The 13262-nt window shown below is 42.2% G+C and overlaps 2 protein-coding genes across 3 annotated transcripts; one reads left to right on the top strand and one right to left on the bottom strand.

Moving 5' to 3' along the window:
- Positions 1–7795: 7795 nt before the first annotated feature.
- LOC4334789 (uncharacterized protein At4g15970) lies at positions 7796–9832 on the top strand. Its single transcript, XM_015773591.3, has 3 exons — positions 7796–8200; positions 8675–9046; positions 9133–9832. Exons 1-3 carry the CDS (start codon positions 7826–7828, stop codon positions 9610–9612), a joined length of 1227 nt encoding a protein of 408 aa, XP_015629077.1. The 5' UTR covers positions 7796–7825; the 3' UTR covers positions 9613–9832.
- Positions 9833–10702: 870 nt separating this feature from the next.
- LOC4334790 (uncharacterized) lies at positions 10703–13076 on the bottom strand. 2 transcript variants are annotated; one of them, XM_015775660.3, is made up of 4 exons: positions 12960–13076; positions 12687–12886; positions 11872–12107; positions 10703–11277 (listed from the first exon to the last, which is right to left on the bottom strand). In XM_015775660.3, the coding sequence occupies exons 1-4, from the start codon at positions 13061–13063 to the stop codon at positions 10999–11001; spliced, it is 819 nt and encodes a 272-aa protein (XP_015631146.2). In that variant the 5' UTR covers positions 13064–13076; the 3' UTR covers positions 10703–10998. The 2 variants fall into 2 exon arrangements, with proteins under 2 accessions (XP_015631146.2, XP_025879876.2); XM_026024091.2 differs by lacking the exon at positions 10703–11277 and adding an exon at positions 11332–11511.
- Between the last annotated feature and the right edge of the window lie 186 nt (positions 13077–13262).

The raw sequence follows: 13262 nt of genomic DNA on the forward strand, positions 1-13262 counted from the left end.
AAATAAAATAAAATAAAATCTAAAATTAGAAAAGGAAAGGAGAAGTTTCCATATAAGAACCCAATACGAGATTAATCAAAATTCAAAATAAAAATAAAATAAAATTCAAAATTAGAAAAGAAAATGAGATTCCAAGTAGAAATACAATTTAAAAATAGCTGAAATTCAGAATTAAAAATAAGCAATATTGAAATAAGTTTTCATATAAGAACCGAATACGAGATTAATCAAAATTCAAAATAAAATAAAATAAAAACCAAAATTAGAAAAGAAAAGGAGAGTCCAAGTAGGAATACAATTTAAAAATAGCTGAAATTCGGAATTAAAAATAAGAAATATTAAAAGAAGAATCCATATAAGAACCTAATACGAGATTAATTAAAATTCAGAATAAAAATAAAAATAAATCCGAAATTAGCAAAAGAAAATAAAGAAGAGTCCAAGTAGGAATACAATTTAAAATTAACTGAAACTCAGAATTAAAAATAAGCAATATTGAAAGAAGAATCCATATAAGAACCCGATACGAGATTAATTAAAATTTCGAATAAAAAATATAATAATATCTAAAATTAGAAAAAATTAAAAGAGAGTTCAAGTAGAAATACAATTATGAAACAACTGAAATTGAAAATTAAAAATAAAAACATTAAAAGAACACAATACGATATCAACTATTTTTTTTAAAAAAAGTAAATTCTGAAATTAGAAAAAAAAAAGATTTCAATTATGAATAAAATTTATAAATAACTAAAATTTTTGATAAAAATAAAGACTATTGAAAGAAAAGACCATCTAAAACACATGACGAGATAAATTAAATAACATGCCTATAAATGAGTAGAGTTGGTGGCGGTTGATACGCCATATAAAAATTGTTAATAAAACACCAAATAGAATCCTAATGACGATTAAAAAGAAGGACGTCAGGCAGGCCGTGAAGCAAACATGAAAGGCGGTTGCCGGGACTTCTAGAAAGTTAAAAAAAAAACAACATTGATAATCATATTCGAATTTTAAAATCTCAATGACAATAAAAAGGAGAAGCAGCGGGCGGGGTGTGTAAGAGTATAGTTGCAGAGCCGCTGACGGTTGACGGGACTTCTAGAAAATAAAAAATGAATTGCAACAATAGTTATGTTCGATTTTTAGAATCACGGTATAAAAAGTAGGCGGCGGACGGGCGTTGATCAGCATTGCTGGATCGGATTGCCTTGGTTGCTTGGTTAGCTAGGCGATCGCTCGTCTGCAGGCCGGTTAATTTCTCGAGCTGCCAAATTCTTTCTCCTCAATTATTAGTTGCGCCGATTCTTTTTGTCAAGTTAGGAAAATCTATATATTAAGTTATTACACCATATATTTATACCTACGTACGTATGTATAAAAATTAATTCTAGCATATGCTTGTATCCTGGAGCTCCCTCTGTAAAGATAAAAGAGTGCATCAGCTTGCATCAACCATCAAGCATGTGTCCAGACTATTTTTTTCTTCTATTTCTGGATTCAAAAGTTAGTTTATCCCAAGATATTTATGCGGCGCTGGTGGCAACACTGAATTACTCAACCATATGTAGTGGGCCTAACTTTACGGTCTTAACACTGTGCCTCTGATTAAGGCCGTAAAGTTCATACGGGCCATACATCGTTAAAGGCTGCTGCTTTGAGGAATAAATGGGCCGGAACAAAATGATAAAATAAATGGGCCGGTACTCCGTTATTGAGGGTCTGTTCACTTTGATGCCATTTTCAATCACATCATTTTTTTTTGGCAAAGTTACCAAAAACATATCTACATTTAGTTTGTTGCAAAATTTGATCAATACATAAGAAATCCTGCCAAAATTTTAGAATGGCATTGCCAAAAATTGGTAAGGTTTATTTTGACTACAATCTGAATAGGTCCAGAGACCGAAAATAAAGGGTTCAAACACTTGCATAATCTTTTTTATTTCTGAAAACCCAAAAGGCTAAAATAAATTTCAGCTTCGTGGAATAAATGGGCCAGGATAAGAGGGTAGCATTCTCACACTGTTCTATTGCCTGAAAACCCAAAAGGCCACATCCCAATTAGTCTCGACAAAGAATAGGCTCAGGGGCTCAGGGCCCGAGCAGGCCAGAAGTTTCTATAAGTCATGGTTCCATACGGCCCAGCACACATACTGAACAAGCTTTCGGGCCTAAAAGGGACCAGTTGCATATAAACTTAAGAGAAGCCCAATAAGAAGATCAGGGTTGTTTGGATCTTTACTAATATTGCCATAACTCATTCTAGACAAGTATGGTAAAATTAGATAAAGATTAAGTCTATGATATGCGAGACAAGATAAAAAAGTATAGGTAAGCCACAACTATAGCAATGAACCAAACACAAGTCTAAAGAGGTGTGGCAAGTTGAAGCATTGAACCAAATAACAACCTCTAATACAGGTTGAATACATGGTTTGATGGAACATGGATGTGAACATCACATAAAAACAAACAAATAACATAGGTCTAAAGATTACCCAGGGTAAAAACAATTATGGATATCATATTCATCTAGTTCCAAAAATATGGATGAAATTCAATTATAGTTGGAGGAATTAATATTCAATCTCAATGCAGTCTCCAGCATTTTCAGTTGCAATTTTCCATTGATCCTTGGCAACTGTCTGAAGTCTGCAACTCTGAACTGGATGTTTCGTCGTTTCCGGGCAACAGAGAGGTCCCTTGTCAGTGACCATTCCGATTGTCGCTCTCCAACAGGGACGGAAACAAGGACAGATGATCTGAAAGTACCACTGTTGGGAAGATGGTCTATGATTCTATACAACTAATATCGACGTTACCTTCACCTAATTTTGCTGTACTTTCACCATGGACCATTATGCTAATAGATGAGTGATTAATAAACAAGTACTAGTACTCCTACTCCGGTCCTAACTCCTCCTTAAATGCAGCATATGTGCATACTGCCGGCTGCTCTCTACTGTTCAAACTGGGGACATCACACATGCCCTGCAGCTAGCGGCCATGAACCAAATTCTGGCAGAATCTGTCACTGCATAGTTGCATGATCAACGGGGTAATTAGCTAGCTACTCAGTACTGACTTCCCCTGCCTGTAAGTAAAAGTTGAGTAATCCCTCCATTTGAAAATATAAATATTTCTGATTGTGCAACTAGACGAATAAGCATTCCTGGCTATTTACTTGACAATGTTTATACTATTTTGGAAAGAAGTACTCCGTACTAACTAATGGAGCATATGCATATATGGATGGTAAGAGTGATTGGCCACCTAACTTAATCGTCGGATGGGTATGGATGTGATGTTCATATCTTAGTTTATTCTTGACCTGAAAATGATATACAACGGCTACCAGGGGAACGTGAGTGTCATTAACCGATTAAATCTCTCGATGGAAAGTTAATTCTAGAACAAGTTAACAACATAAGTACATATTGTCATATGGTACATATGCTTTTTGTTGGAAGGATTTCTGTACGTACACCTGATGCAACCAATCTGCAGCTGATCTAATGCTTACTAGTAACAAGTTTGTATAAACATATATGAGTGAATCTTATCATAATTTAAATAATAGATTGTTACTTATTACTCCACTGCTGGCCATTTAAATATAATAGTTGGTATAAACATATTGGAGTATGAGTCGATAATGACCATACCAGGCAGTCGCCACTGTTGGCCAACAGTATAAATGCGATGATCAATCGATTAGCGGAAAAGTCTTCCCAACCCAAATCCCAGCTAAACTCCCTTCTATTAATATAACGTTAATCAATCTATTTGGTCGTTTGAAAAATGTTATGGTCTTTCATTTTATTCACCTTTCTAACTCTAATCGGCTAAGTAAGTTTGATAAGTAGAGAACTCCTTAGACTAAGCTTAAGTGCAAAGATAAAATCATGGTCTCTCATTTTAGTCACCTTTCTAATTAGATAATTAAGTTTGCTAAGGCCCCTTTGAATCGCAGGATTGAGAAAACGTAGGAATAGGAAAAACGTAGGATTTTGATAGGAATGTAAGTATAAAATAGAGGATTGCAAAACACAGGAATGACCGTTTAATTGAACCATAGGAAAAACACATGAATTGGATGAGAGAGATAGACTCAAAGGAAAGTTAGCAAGAGGTTGAAGGTCTTGCTAAATTTCCTCCAAAATCTCTATAGAATTGTCCATTCCATAGGAATTTCAAAGGATTAGATAGGATTCAATCCTTTGTTTTAAAGGGCTTCATAGGAAATTTTCCTATAGGATTGAAATCCTCTAAAATTCTTATGTTTTTCCTCTAAATCAAAGGGGCCATAAGTAGAAAATCCTTAGATTAAGCTTAAGTGTCAGGATAATATATAGTATTGTATAATTGGCTAATTAAGTTTGGGAAGTAGAGAGCTCCTTAGACTAAGCTTAAGTGTCAGGATCGGGTTAGGAGCTAGCACGGAGAAATTAATCAACCCTAATTCAAATGCCATATACTGGTAGAGAAACCATCTTTAGTCGGTCGACCCATATCCACAATAGTCCCGGTTCCATTAAAAACCGGGACTAAAAATGATTTTTAGTCCCGGTTAATAAGAGGAAGATCTTTAGTCCCGGTTGTTGTTACCAACCGGGACTAAAGATCATCTTTAGTCCCGGTTGGTAACTCCAACCGGGACTAAAGATGATTTTTAGTCCCGGTTGATTCCATGTCAGGCTGTGTCAGGGCTCTATGATCTTTAGTCCCGGTTAGTAACACCAACCGGGACTAAAAACCTATTTTTAGTCCCGGTTGGTATTACTAACCGGGAATAAAAATCAAAACACACTATATAATCCATAGTACCGATCCTCTTTTCCCGTCCACACAACAAACTCCTCCCTCTATCTCTTTTTTTCCTCTCTAACTTCTTATCTCTTTCCTTATCTCTAACTCCCCTCCTCTCCTTCCTTTTTTCCTTCACCACAGTGCAGGCGGCCGGCGCGGAGGCGGCGACGCAGGGGACGGCGCGGAGGCGGCCTGCATGGCGGCCGGCGCGGCAGCGCGGGGGGCCACGCGGCGGCGGCGGTGGGCGGCCGGCGCGGCGGCGGGGGAGGCCGCGCGGAGGCGGCGGCTGCGGTGGGCGGCCGCTCGGCGGCAACCGGCGCGGCGCTGGCCGGCCGGCGTGGAGGGGAGGAGGGGAGGCGGCAGTGGCCGCCGGCCGGATTTTTTTTCTTTTTTTTTGAGATGTGAATCTGTGATGTATTTTTGTGTGAGATGTGAATCTGTGATGAATTTTTTAGAACCCTGTGATGTAATTTTTTTAAGAGTTGGTAATGTATTTGGAGATGATTTGTTTGAGGATTTGGAGATGTTCTGTAATATGTGATGATTTGGATATGGGAGGGGATGGTGTGAAATCAATATTCAATATTAAAAGCAGAAAAAAAAAGAAAAAATATCTTTAGTCCCGGTTGGTGTTATCAACCGGGACTAAAGATGCTCCCATCTTTAGTCCCGGTTGGTAAAGATTGATTTTTAGTCCCGGTTATTTGAACCGGGACTAAAGATAGCGATCTTTAGTCCCGGATTCGTAGTCCCCAACCGGGACTACAGGGGGGTTACGAAACGGGACTAAAAAGCATTTCTCCACCAGTGATATACAGATCCAGCGGTATCAATCTGTGGATACCAGCAAAGACTGCATGTATTGCTAGTTTTTCTTTAAAAAAAATAAAATATGCAGACGTGTGTACGTGCAGTCAGCGTAGTGGACACAGCAGTTGAACTTAATTAGCTAATGACAGCAAAATAAATTTGTGCCATCATGTTGGTTAATTAATCGCAGGTCCAATTAACTAAGGCAAAAGTCATCGTCTCATCGATAGATCGAGTAGTTTAAGTAGGTAGCAGATGGACCGAACAAACAAGTAGCATCGCAGATGAAACCTAACAAGTTGAGCAAATGGTAGATGAACATATGAATGACCAATGATTCGTGGCACTTCGCAGCAGCGACTACATCACTACAAGATTCTCTAAAACCGGCGGAATCAATGGATCCTAGCTAAGCTACTACCACCAGTACACATAGTACTACAGTACTAGTAACCAAATTAAGTAGCAGCACTGTGCAGCATTTAGTTATTGCTATGCTAATCTAAGTGCGAACCTTCTCTGCAAGTAAACTGAGGAACTGTTCATATATATGATGCAGCAACGCCACGTAGCAGTTGCTGTCACGTCATACAACGCATCGATCACTAATTGACAGGTTAGCTGAAATACAAATACTGTTGCAGAAAAGGCCAGCGACTGGTTTGCTACTTCCAGACTTCCAGTATGTGCCTGGTCAGTCTGCTGTTTAATTTAATTGCCCGCAGATCACGTTGAACAGAGAGATACCTGAATTAAGCAGCTCAATGCCTTGCAGTAGTTTAGTGCAGTTAGGAAATCCATGAATTAGCATCTGTTGAAGTGGAGGATAATTAGAGCATTTTCAAGGAGGAGGAGTTTGAGACGTAAATGGTATTGCACTTTATTCGGTAAGCTGCTGTACTCACTCACTGTAGTATGAGCAGTGCCATGGATCCAGCAGCAGTTGGCATATCTGAATATAATAGATAATACGTTTCTAAACATTTCTGATGATTGATACTACAGATTATGAGGTGCATGTGTACATGGCAGCATGCCCGGTCCGTCCGGGAAATTAAGCAGCAACGCTCACCTCAATATGTAACCATGGAGCACTAGTTAGTTGATGAATTCTCCATGTATTGCCAAGAACATATATACATACTCATGGAGTACATACATTTCGGTGGCGATCGAGTAGTCAAAGCGAGAGATCCGTCACCCACGCCAACTCATGTTCGTCGCCATGTGCGCCCATCCTCCCGGCACTAACTCTCAAGCCGATCGAATTTGATCAGTAGCTTAATTATACTTTAGTACTACCACACCCATGCATTGCTCAGCTCGATCATCAGTTCGCACATATCAAAATTAAACACTAGCTAGTAGCTAGCTAGACAGTTTACCAGCTGAATATCATATAGTAGTACACACTCATGCATACTATACGGTTACTACACCTATTTATTATTCTTAAATTCGAATTTTCGATCCATACATACACAGGTATCTCCTTTGCTACTTGCAGCGAAGCTTCCAAAGCATGGACTAGTCTAATTCTTTAGTGATCGAGGGTAGTGATGGCACCAATTTGGATGAATCGGTCGAGAATGGAGTATTTCTCGCGTCAGTTACAGCAGGGAGTACGTAGTAACAGCAGCTAGTGCTCGATCGAATTCGTCGACTTGTAGTGGAGTAGCAGCTATTTCAGGGAAGGAAACGGCAAGGCAGCTATCTTCGTACGCCTCGTTAACTGCAACCCATCGATTGCCACATCTACACCTACGTATACAAATACACAAATAAATACTGCATACATACATGATACATACATACACGGCCGCTGCTGATAGCTCCTACTCCCTCCAGCCCAAAATAAGTGCAGCCATAAGTTTCCGTGTCCAACTCATCTTATTTGAAATTTTTATGATTAGTATAATACTTTCTCCGTTTTATATTATAAAATTTTTTAGTATTGTTCACATTCATACATATGAATAGTACTTTATATATGACTTATGTTTTTTATTTTTTAAAAATGTTTAAATAAAATAAATTGGACACAGAAACTCACGACTGTATTTATTTTGGAACGAAGTTAGCAGTAGTAGCAGCAGCAGTCGTCGTCTTGGTACAGTGCGTACACGTCTCGATCTATATTAGTTTAGCACTCTGCCCGCTGCAGAGACTTAGCTCGATCGATCAATTCATCTCATCGTCCATGGCGCCCAAGGTGGCGGTCACGGAGGCGACGGGGCGGCAGGCGGCGTCGTTCGTGCTCGGCTGCGTGGCCACGCTCACCGTCATGCTGCTCTTCCAGTACCAGGCGCCGCCGGACTACGGCCGCGCCGCCAGGTCGCCGGTGCAGTTCTCCACCTCCAGAGACCAGCTGCTGCTGCACTGCGGCGGCAATGGAACGGCGCCGCCGCCGCCGGTGATCGCACGTGGCGGCGAGGAGGCTAACATCACCGGCAAGCCTCCGACGACTGCTACTGCTGTCGCCGAGGAGCAGCCGCCAACCAAGCCTCCTGCGACCTCTACTGCATCTTCACCAACTCATCATATTCCAGCAACCAGTACAGATCTTGAAGAAGAGGTTAGTTCTCATTAATCTCCCGGCTTAATTAATTTTCACTTCTTTAATTTCTTATGCGTCATCTGGTATCAGTAATCTGCTAAATTTGTGCCGTCTTGAATTCACTCTGTTGCCCACAGTTTCCTCACATGTTCAAAATTAACTCAACAGTACAACTCATCATAATAAAAACAGGGGGTTCTTCAATTTCAGTAGGACACAACTAACCCTTTTTGGGTGTCTGCCAAATGCACCAAGAAAATGATTTTGTAAGATATATGCTACATATAACCACGAATTCAGAAATCATTCCATGAGACTTGATCTACTATTTTGACTTCGAAAAAGAGATAGGCTAATCAATTTGTTATATATTAATCTCGATCCTTGATTACCTTTTTGTACTTGTTTCGAGTGTACGAAAAGTGGCAAAGAAAGTCCTAGGATCTTACACCACCTAGTGATTCACGCTAATTTGATCATCAATGGCGGCAGGGCGGCGAGTTCCGGGGGTTGGCGGCGGCGGTGGCGCGGGCGGCGACGGATGACCGGACGGTGATCATCACGTGCGTGAACCACGCGTTCGCGGCGCCCGACTCGCTCCTGGACATCTTCCTCCAGGGCTTCCGCGTCGGCGACGGCACGCCGGAGCTCCTCCGCCACGTCCTCGTCGTCGCCATGGATCCCACCGCGCTCACCCGGTGCCGCGCCGTCCACCCCCACTGCTACCTCTACACCATGCCCGGCCTCGACGTCGACTTCACCTCCGAGAAGTTCTTCGCCTCCAAGGACTACCTCGAGCTCGTCTGGAGCAAGCTCAAGCTCCAGCGCCGAATTCTCCAGCTCGGCTACAACTTCCTCTTCACGGTAATTCAGTAACTGTAAATTGAAATTAACACCGCCATTGACTGCAAATCAAGATGAACTGATTAATTAACCAATTGCAAGATCAGGACGTTGACATTGTGTGGCTGAGGAATCCGTTCAAGCACGTGGCGGTGTACGCGGACATGGCGATCTCGAGCGACGTGTTCTTCGGTGACCCGGACAACATCGACAACTTCCCAAACACGGGCTTCTTCTACGTGAAGCCGAGCGCGAGGACGATCGCCATGACCAAGGAGTGGCACGAGGCGAGGAGCTCGCACCCGGGGCTCAACGAGCAGCCGGTGTTCAACCACATCAAGAAGAAGCTGGTGAAGAAGCTGAAGCTCAAGGTTCAGTACCTGGACACGGCCTACATCGGCGGATTCTGCAGCTACGGCAAGGATCTGAGCAAGATCTGCACCATGCACGCCAACTGCTGCATCGGCCTCCAATCCAAGATCAGTGATCTCAAGGGTGTTCTTGCTGACTGGAAGAACTACACCAGGTTGCCACCCTGGGCAAAGCCCAATGCCAGGTGGACTGTGCCTGGTAAATGCATCCATTGATTTTGATTGTCGATCGGGCAGTATCTGGTGTTGTAGGCTACGTACAGTCAGGAAGATAGCTTTATTTGCACATGAAAGGGCGAATTTTGTTTTTTTTGGTTTGTTGTAGATTGATGGGTCGATTTCAAGTTATATTACTGTATACCTGACGGCAGACAAGTATACGCATGATGGGCAAACTATATGATATGATATGATATGATAGTACTTTAGATGTAAAGATGTCATCATGTCTTCAGCTATGATTGAATGAGAAGTACATCCATCCAAAGAGAGAGGCAACAAAACAAAATTCAGAAAGATTATACTATCCCATCTCAAAACTGTCTCGGGGGATCAGTGCAAGAGCCACATGCCTCATGTTTGTTTCTTCTTTTGATTGATTGATGGTCCAAACAAGACATTTTCCTCTCGCGGACAAATTCTTTTGGGCCCTCAGAGCTAGGATTTTTTTGGCCCAATAAATTTGATGGGCCTGAAAAGGATCGGCCTGTTAGGCCCTACTACTAACAGTGCACGGCGCCGCTTGAAGATGTGCAAGTTGAAAATGTGGCCCTTTCCCGTCCTTCCAAATTTCTTTTCAGTTTTGTTACCCAAAAGTATTCAAACACCCCAGCATCACTACATAATACAGTATATCTCTGAGTGGTCTTCAACACAAGTGCTATCTTTCAAATGCTAAACGGTAAAAGCAACGATGTAAAGTAAAACCATGCACCACTGAGAGCTCATATACTTATGCAAGTGACTTACTTTATGACACTAATAATCCGGCGTCACCAAGATGGAGCGGCCGGTAGGAGAAACTTCACCGAGCTAGCTAGGCGCCGAGACGGAGGCGGTCGATCAATCTGTTGCCGCCGTCGCCGCAGTTGGACGAGCGGATCCTGAAACAAAAACGAAAAAGAAACCTTGATTTATATAAGGGCGGTTGGATCATATTCATATTCATGTACACCCTCCCTTTTACCAAACTTGAAGGATCACTTTTTATTGCATATATTACGCTTTGGATCTTTCTAATCACTGTTTTCACTTTAGACGAAATATTTTTATAACTCTTTTAACCATATACATTTAACTTGTCATATGTCAAAAAAAAATGATCTTACATACAGCTATGAGAGTGTTTTTCAAATAAGAGCTGACGTATCCGAGATCGTACATATACCAGAAGGCTCAGATCATGGCACGTTGCCTGCGGCGTACATACTAATCTCAGAACACAACTTTGTACTGTCTTCTCGATCATTACAGACAGCAAATTGTTCATCTGAACACACAGCTACAGAGCAGAAACCCATGATGGAGCTCTCCTTGTTATTGTTATGGATCTCCCTACTATTACTAGTAGTTGCTTATTATCACGTACGGTGATGTGATGATCTACATGAAGGAGCGCATGCGCGGGCGCACGATGGACTGGGCGCCATCCACGAATATGGTGCTGCCAGTCATGTACCGGGACTCGTCCCCAACCAGGTACAGCACCGTGGACGCCACGTCCTTCTCCGGGTCCAGCCATCTCCGCAGCGGCATCACCTCCCCCGTCGCCTTCTCCGCCTTCTCCTTCCCCACCCACACCGGGAACCTGTCGCCCAGGTGCAGCCCACGGCACACCGCGTTCACCCTCATCTTGTGCTTGCCCAGCTCCATTGCTGACAGCTGAAGAACACAACAAACATTTAGTACCTCTTACAGTTATGAGTGTTATATTTCGAGATCAACATGGATCGAATCAATTGTTAACTGCAATGCAAGTATCGTCTACAGAGTTATGCTGATTCAAGCATGTTTATGAAGAAAAGCATAAATATGGCCAGCTGAGATATTTCTTCAGTTCAGAACTGCTGGAGTTGTCAGCCGGTTATTGTGCTTGCCCAGCTCCATTGCTGACAGCTGAAGAAACAACAAACGTTTACCTCTTGATTTGAGTGGTGCTCGAATTCAACACAAACAGAATCAGTTGTTGATTGAACCGGAAGTGCTGTTTATGGAGGATTGGAGGCTCTTTTCTCAAGAACAACATATATTTGGCCAGGATCCTTTTTTCCCAGTTCAGAACTATCAGGGTCGTCTGTTAGTTTTCAACTGAAACATACTGCCATCTAAATGTATGCATTTCTTCATTTCAAGTGCATTGCAAGCTTAACATTTTCAGGCTTTGAGCAAAGCATAGAGAAGTAAAGCAGCAGCTCTCAATGATGAAGGGAGAACAATGGTACTAGTCAGTTGGCAGTACTTGAACAGAAGACTTACCCGGACCAATTGGTGAATGGCACCTAAACTTGTACCATATGCAGCAGCACCAGGATACAATCCTCTCTCAGCACCAATAATCTGAGTTAAGAATACAACAGACCCTCCACAACTGGATTCTGAGTCCCGGAGTCGCTTTGCAATTGCCTTTACTAGAAACCAAGGTGTCATTACATTCGCTTTCATTGTCTTCTTGAACTCATCTTCGCTTATATTGAGGCAGTCTTGTACTTCACCTGCCCATTTGGGAAAAACAAACATTTGTAAATGAAAACAAAGCGCCATTTTGCTGAAGTAGGGGGTTCCAGATTGTGTCATATCGTGGTTAAGTTTGATCACCAGGCATACAGGGTACAAGCACTAACCAATTGATCCTTTCAGTTGTATCCTATTACTGACAACAATATCTATCTGATACTGGTTTTGTGAACTAAGGCACTTATTAAGAAAGCTACGGAGAATGCGACATGAAGTACATATAAAAATACAATTCACTTTATTGTTGCAGAAATTTACAGTGAAATTTCAACAGTTCATAGTTGACAGACAGACTGATCCACCCATTGCCCAAGGCACATTTTCTCGGGTAGTAATCTATGAAAGATCAGATAGGGAATTTTCTCTAAAATTAAAATTAGGTGAGCACTGGGCAGACTGTTTGGATTGAGCTTAGAGCATGGCGAAATGTTGTGGTTCTCAGCTACGAGTACACGAATTGAAGTCGACCGGAGGAATTTTCTTTTGAAATGCAGAGGAACAACTAAGAATTAGCTCTGCAGGAACAGCATACAGAAATTCAGAAGTAGTGTACGGACCCTCGTAGGAGTAGCAGTTCACCATGGCGTCTAGGCCGTCGAAGCAGCGCCACGCCGTGCCCACCGCCGCGTCGACGGCCGCCTCGTCGCAGCCGTGGAGATCCAGCCCCACCACAGCGACCGCATCTCCTCCGCCCCCACCGCGCCGCGCCTCCTCCGCCGTCCCAGCCAGGGCGCCCTCGTCGCCGACCAAAACCAATCTACGGCGGGAGAGGACGAATTAGAGAGGGAGAGTGGAGAGCACGGCGAGGCAAGAGGTCCGTACGTACGTACCGGCAGCCATGGGTGGCGAGGGTGGAGGCGATCCCCCGGGAGACGTCGTCGCCGGCGGCGGTGAGCAGCACGCGCTTGGCGTAGGCGGCGTCCCCCTCCCCCATCGACTCGTTCAGCATCGTTTTCTACCAGACAAAAATGGATAAAATGCTACTCCCTCCACCTATTTTCCGTACCTAATTTTAATTGTCCGTCTTATTTAAATTTTTTTTAAAAAAAAATTAAAAACATAAGTCACGCATAAAGTACTATTTATATTTTATTATCTCATAACAATAAAAATACTACTAATTATTAAAAAAA

The sequence above is a fragment of the Oryza sativa genome, chromosome 3 (assembly GCF_034140825.1).
Source record: "Oryza sativa Japonica Group chromosome 3, ASM3414082v1".
Lineage (NCBI taxonomy): Eukaryota > Viridiplantae > Streptophyta > Magnoliopsida > Poales > Poaceae > Oryza > Oryza sativa.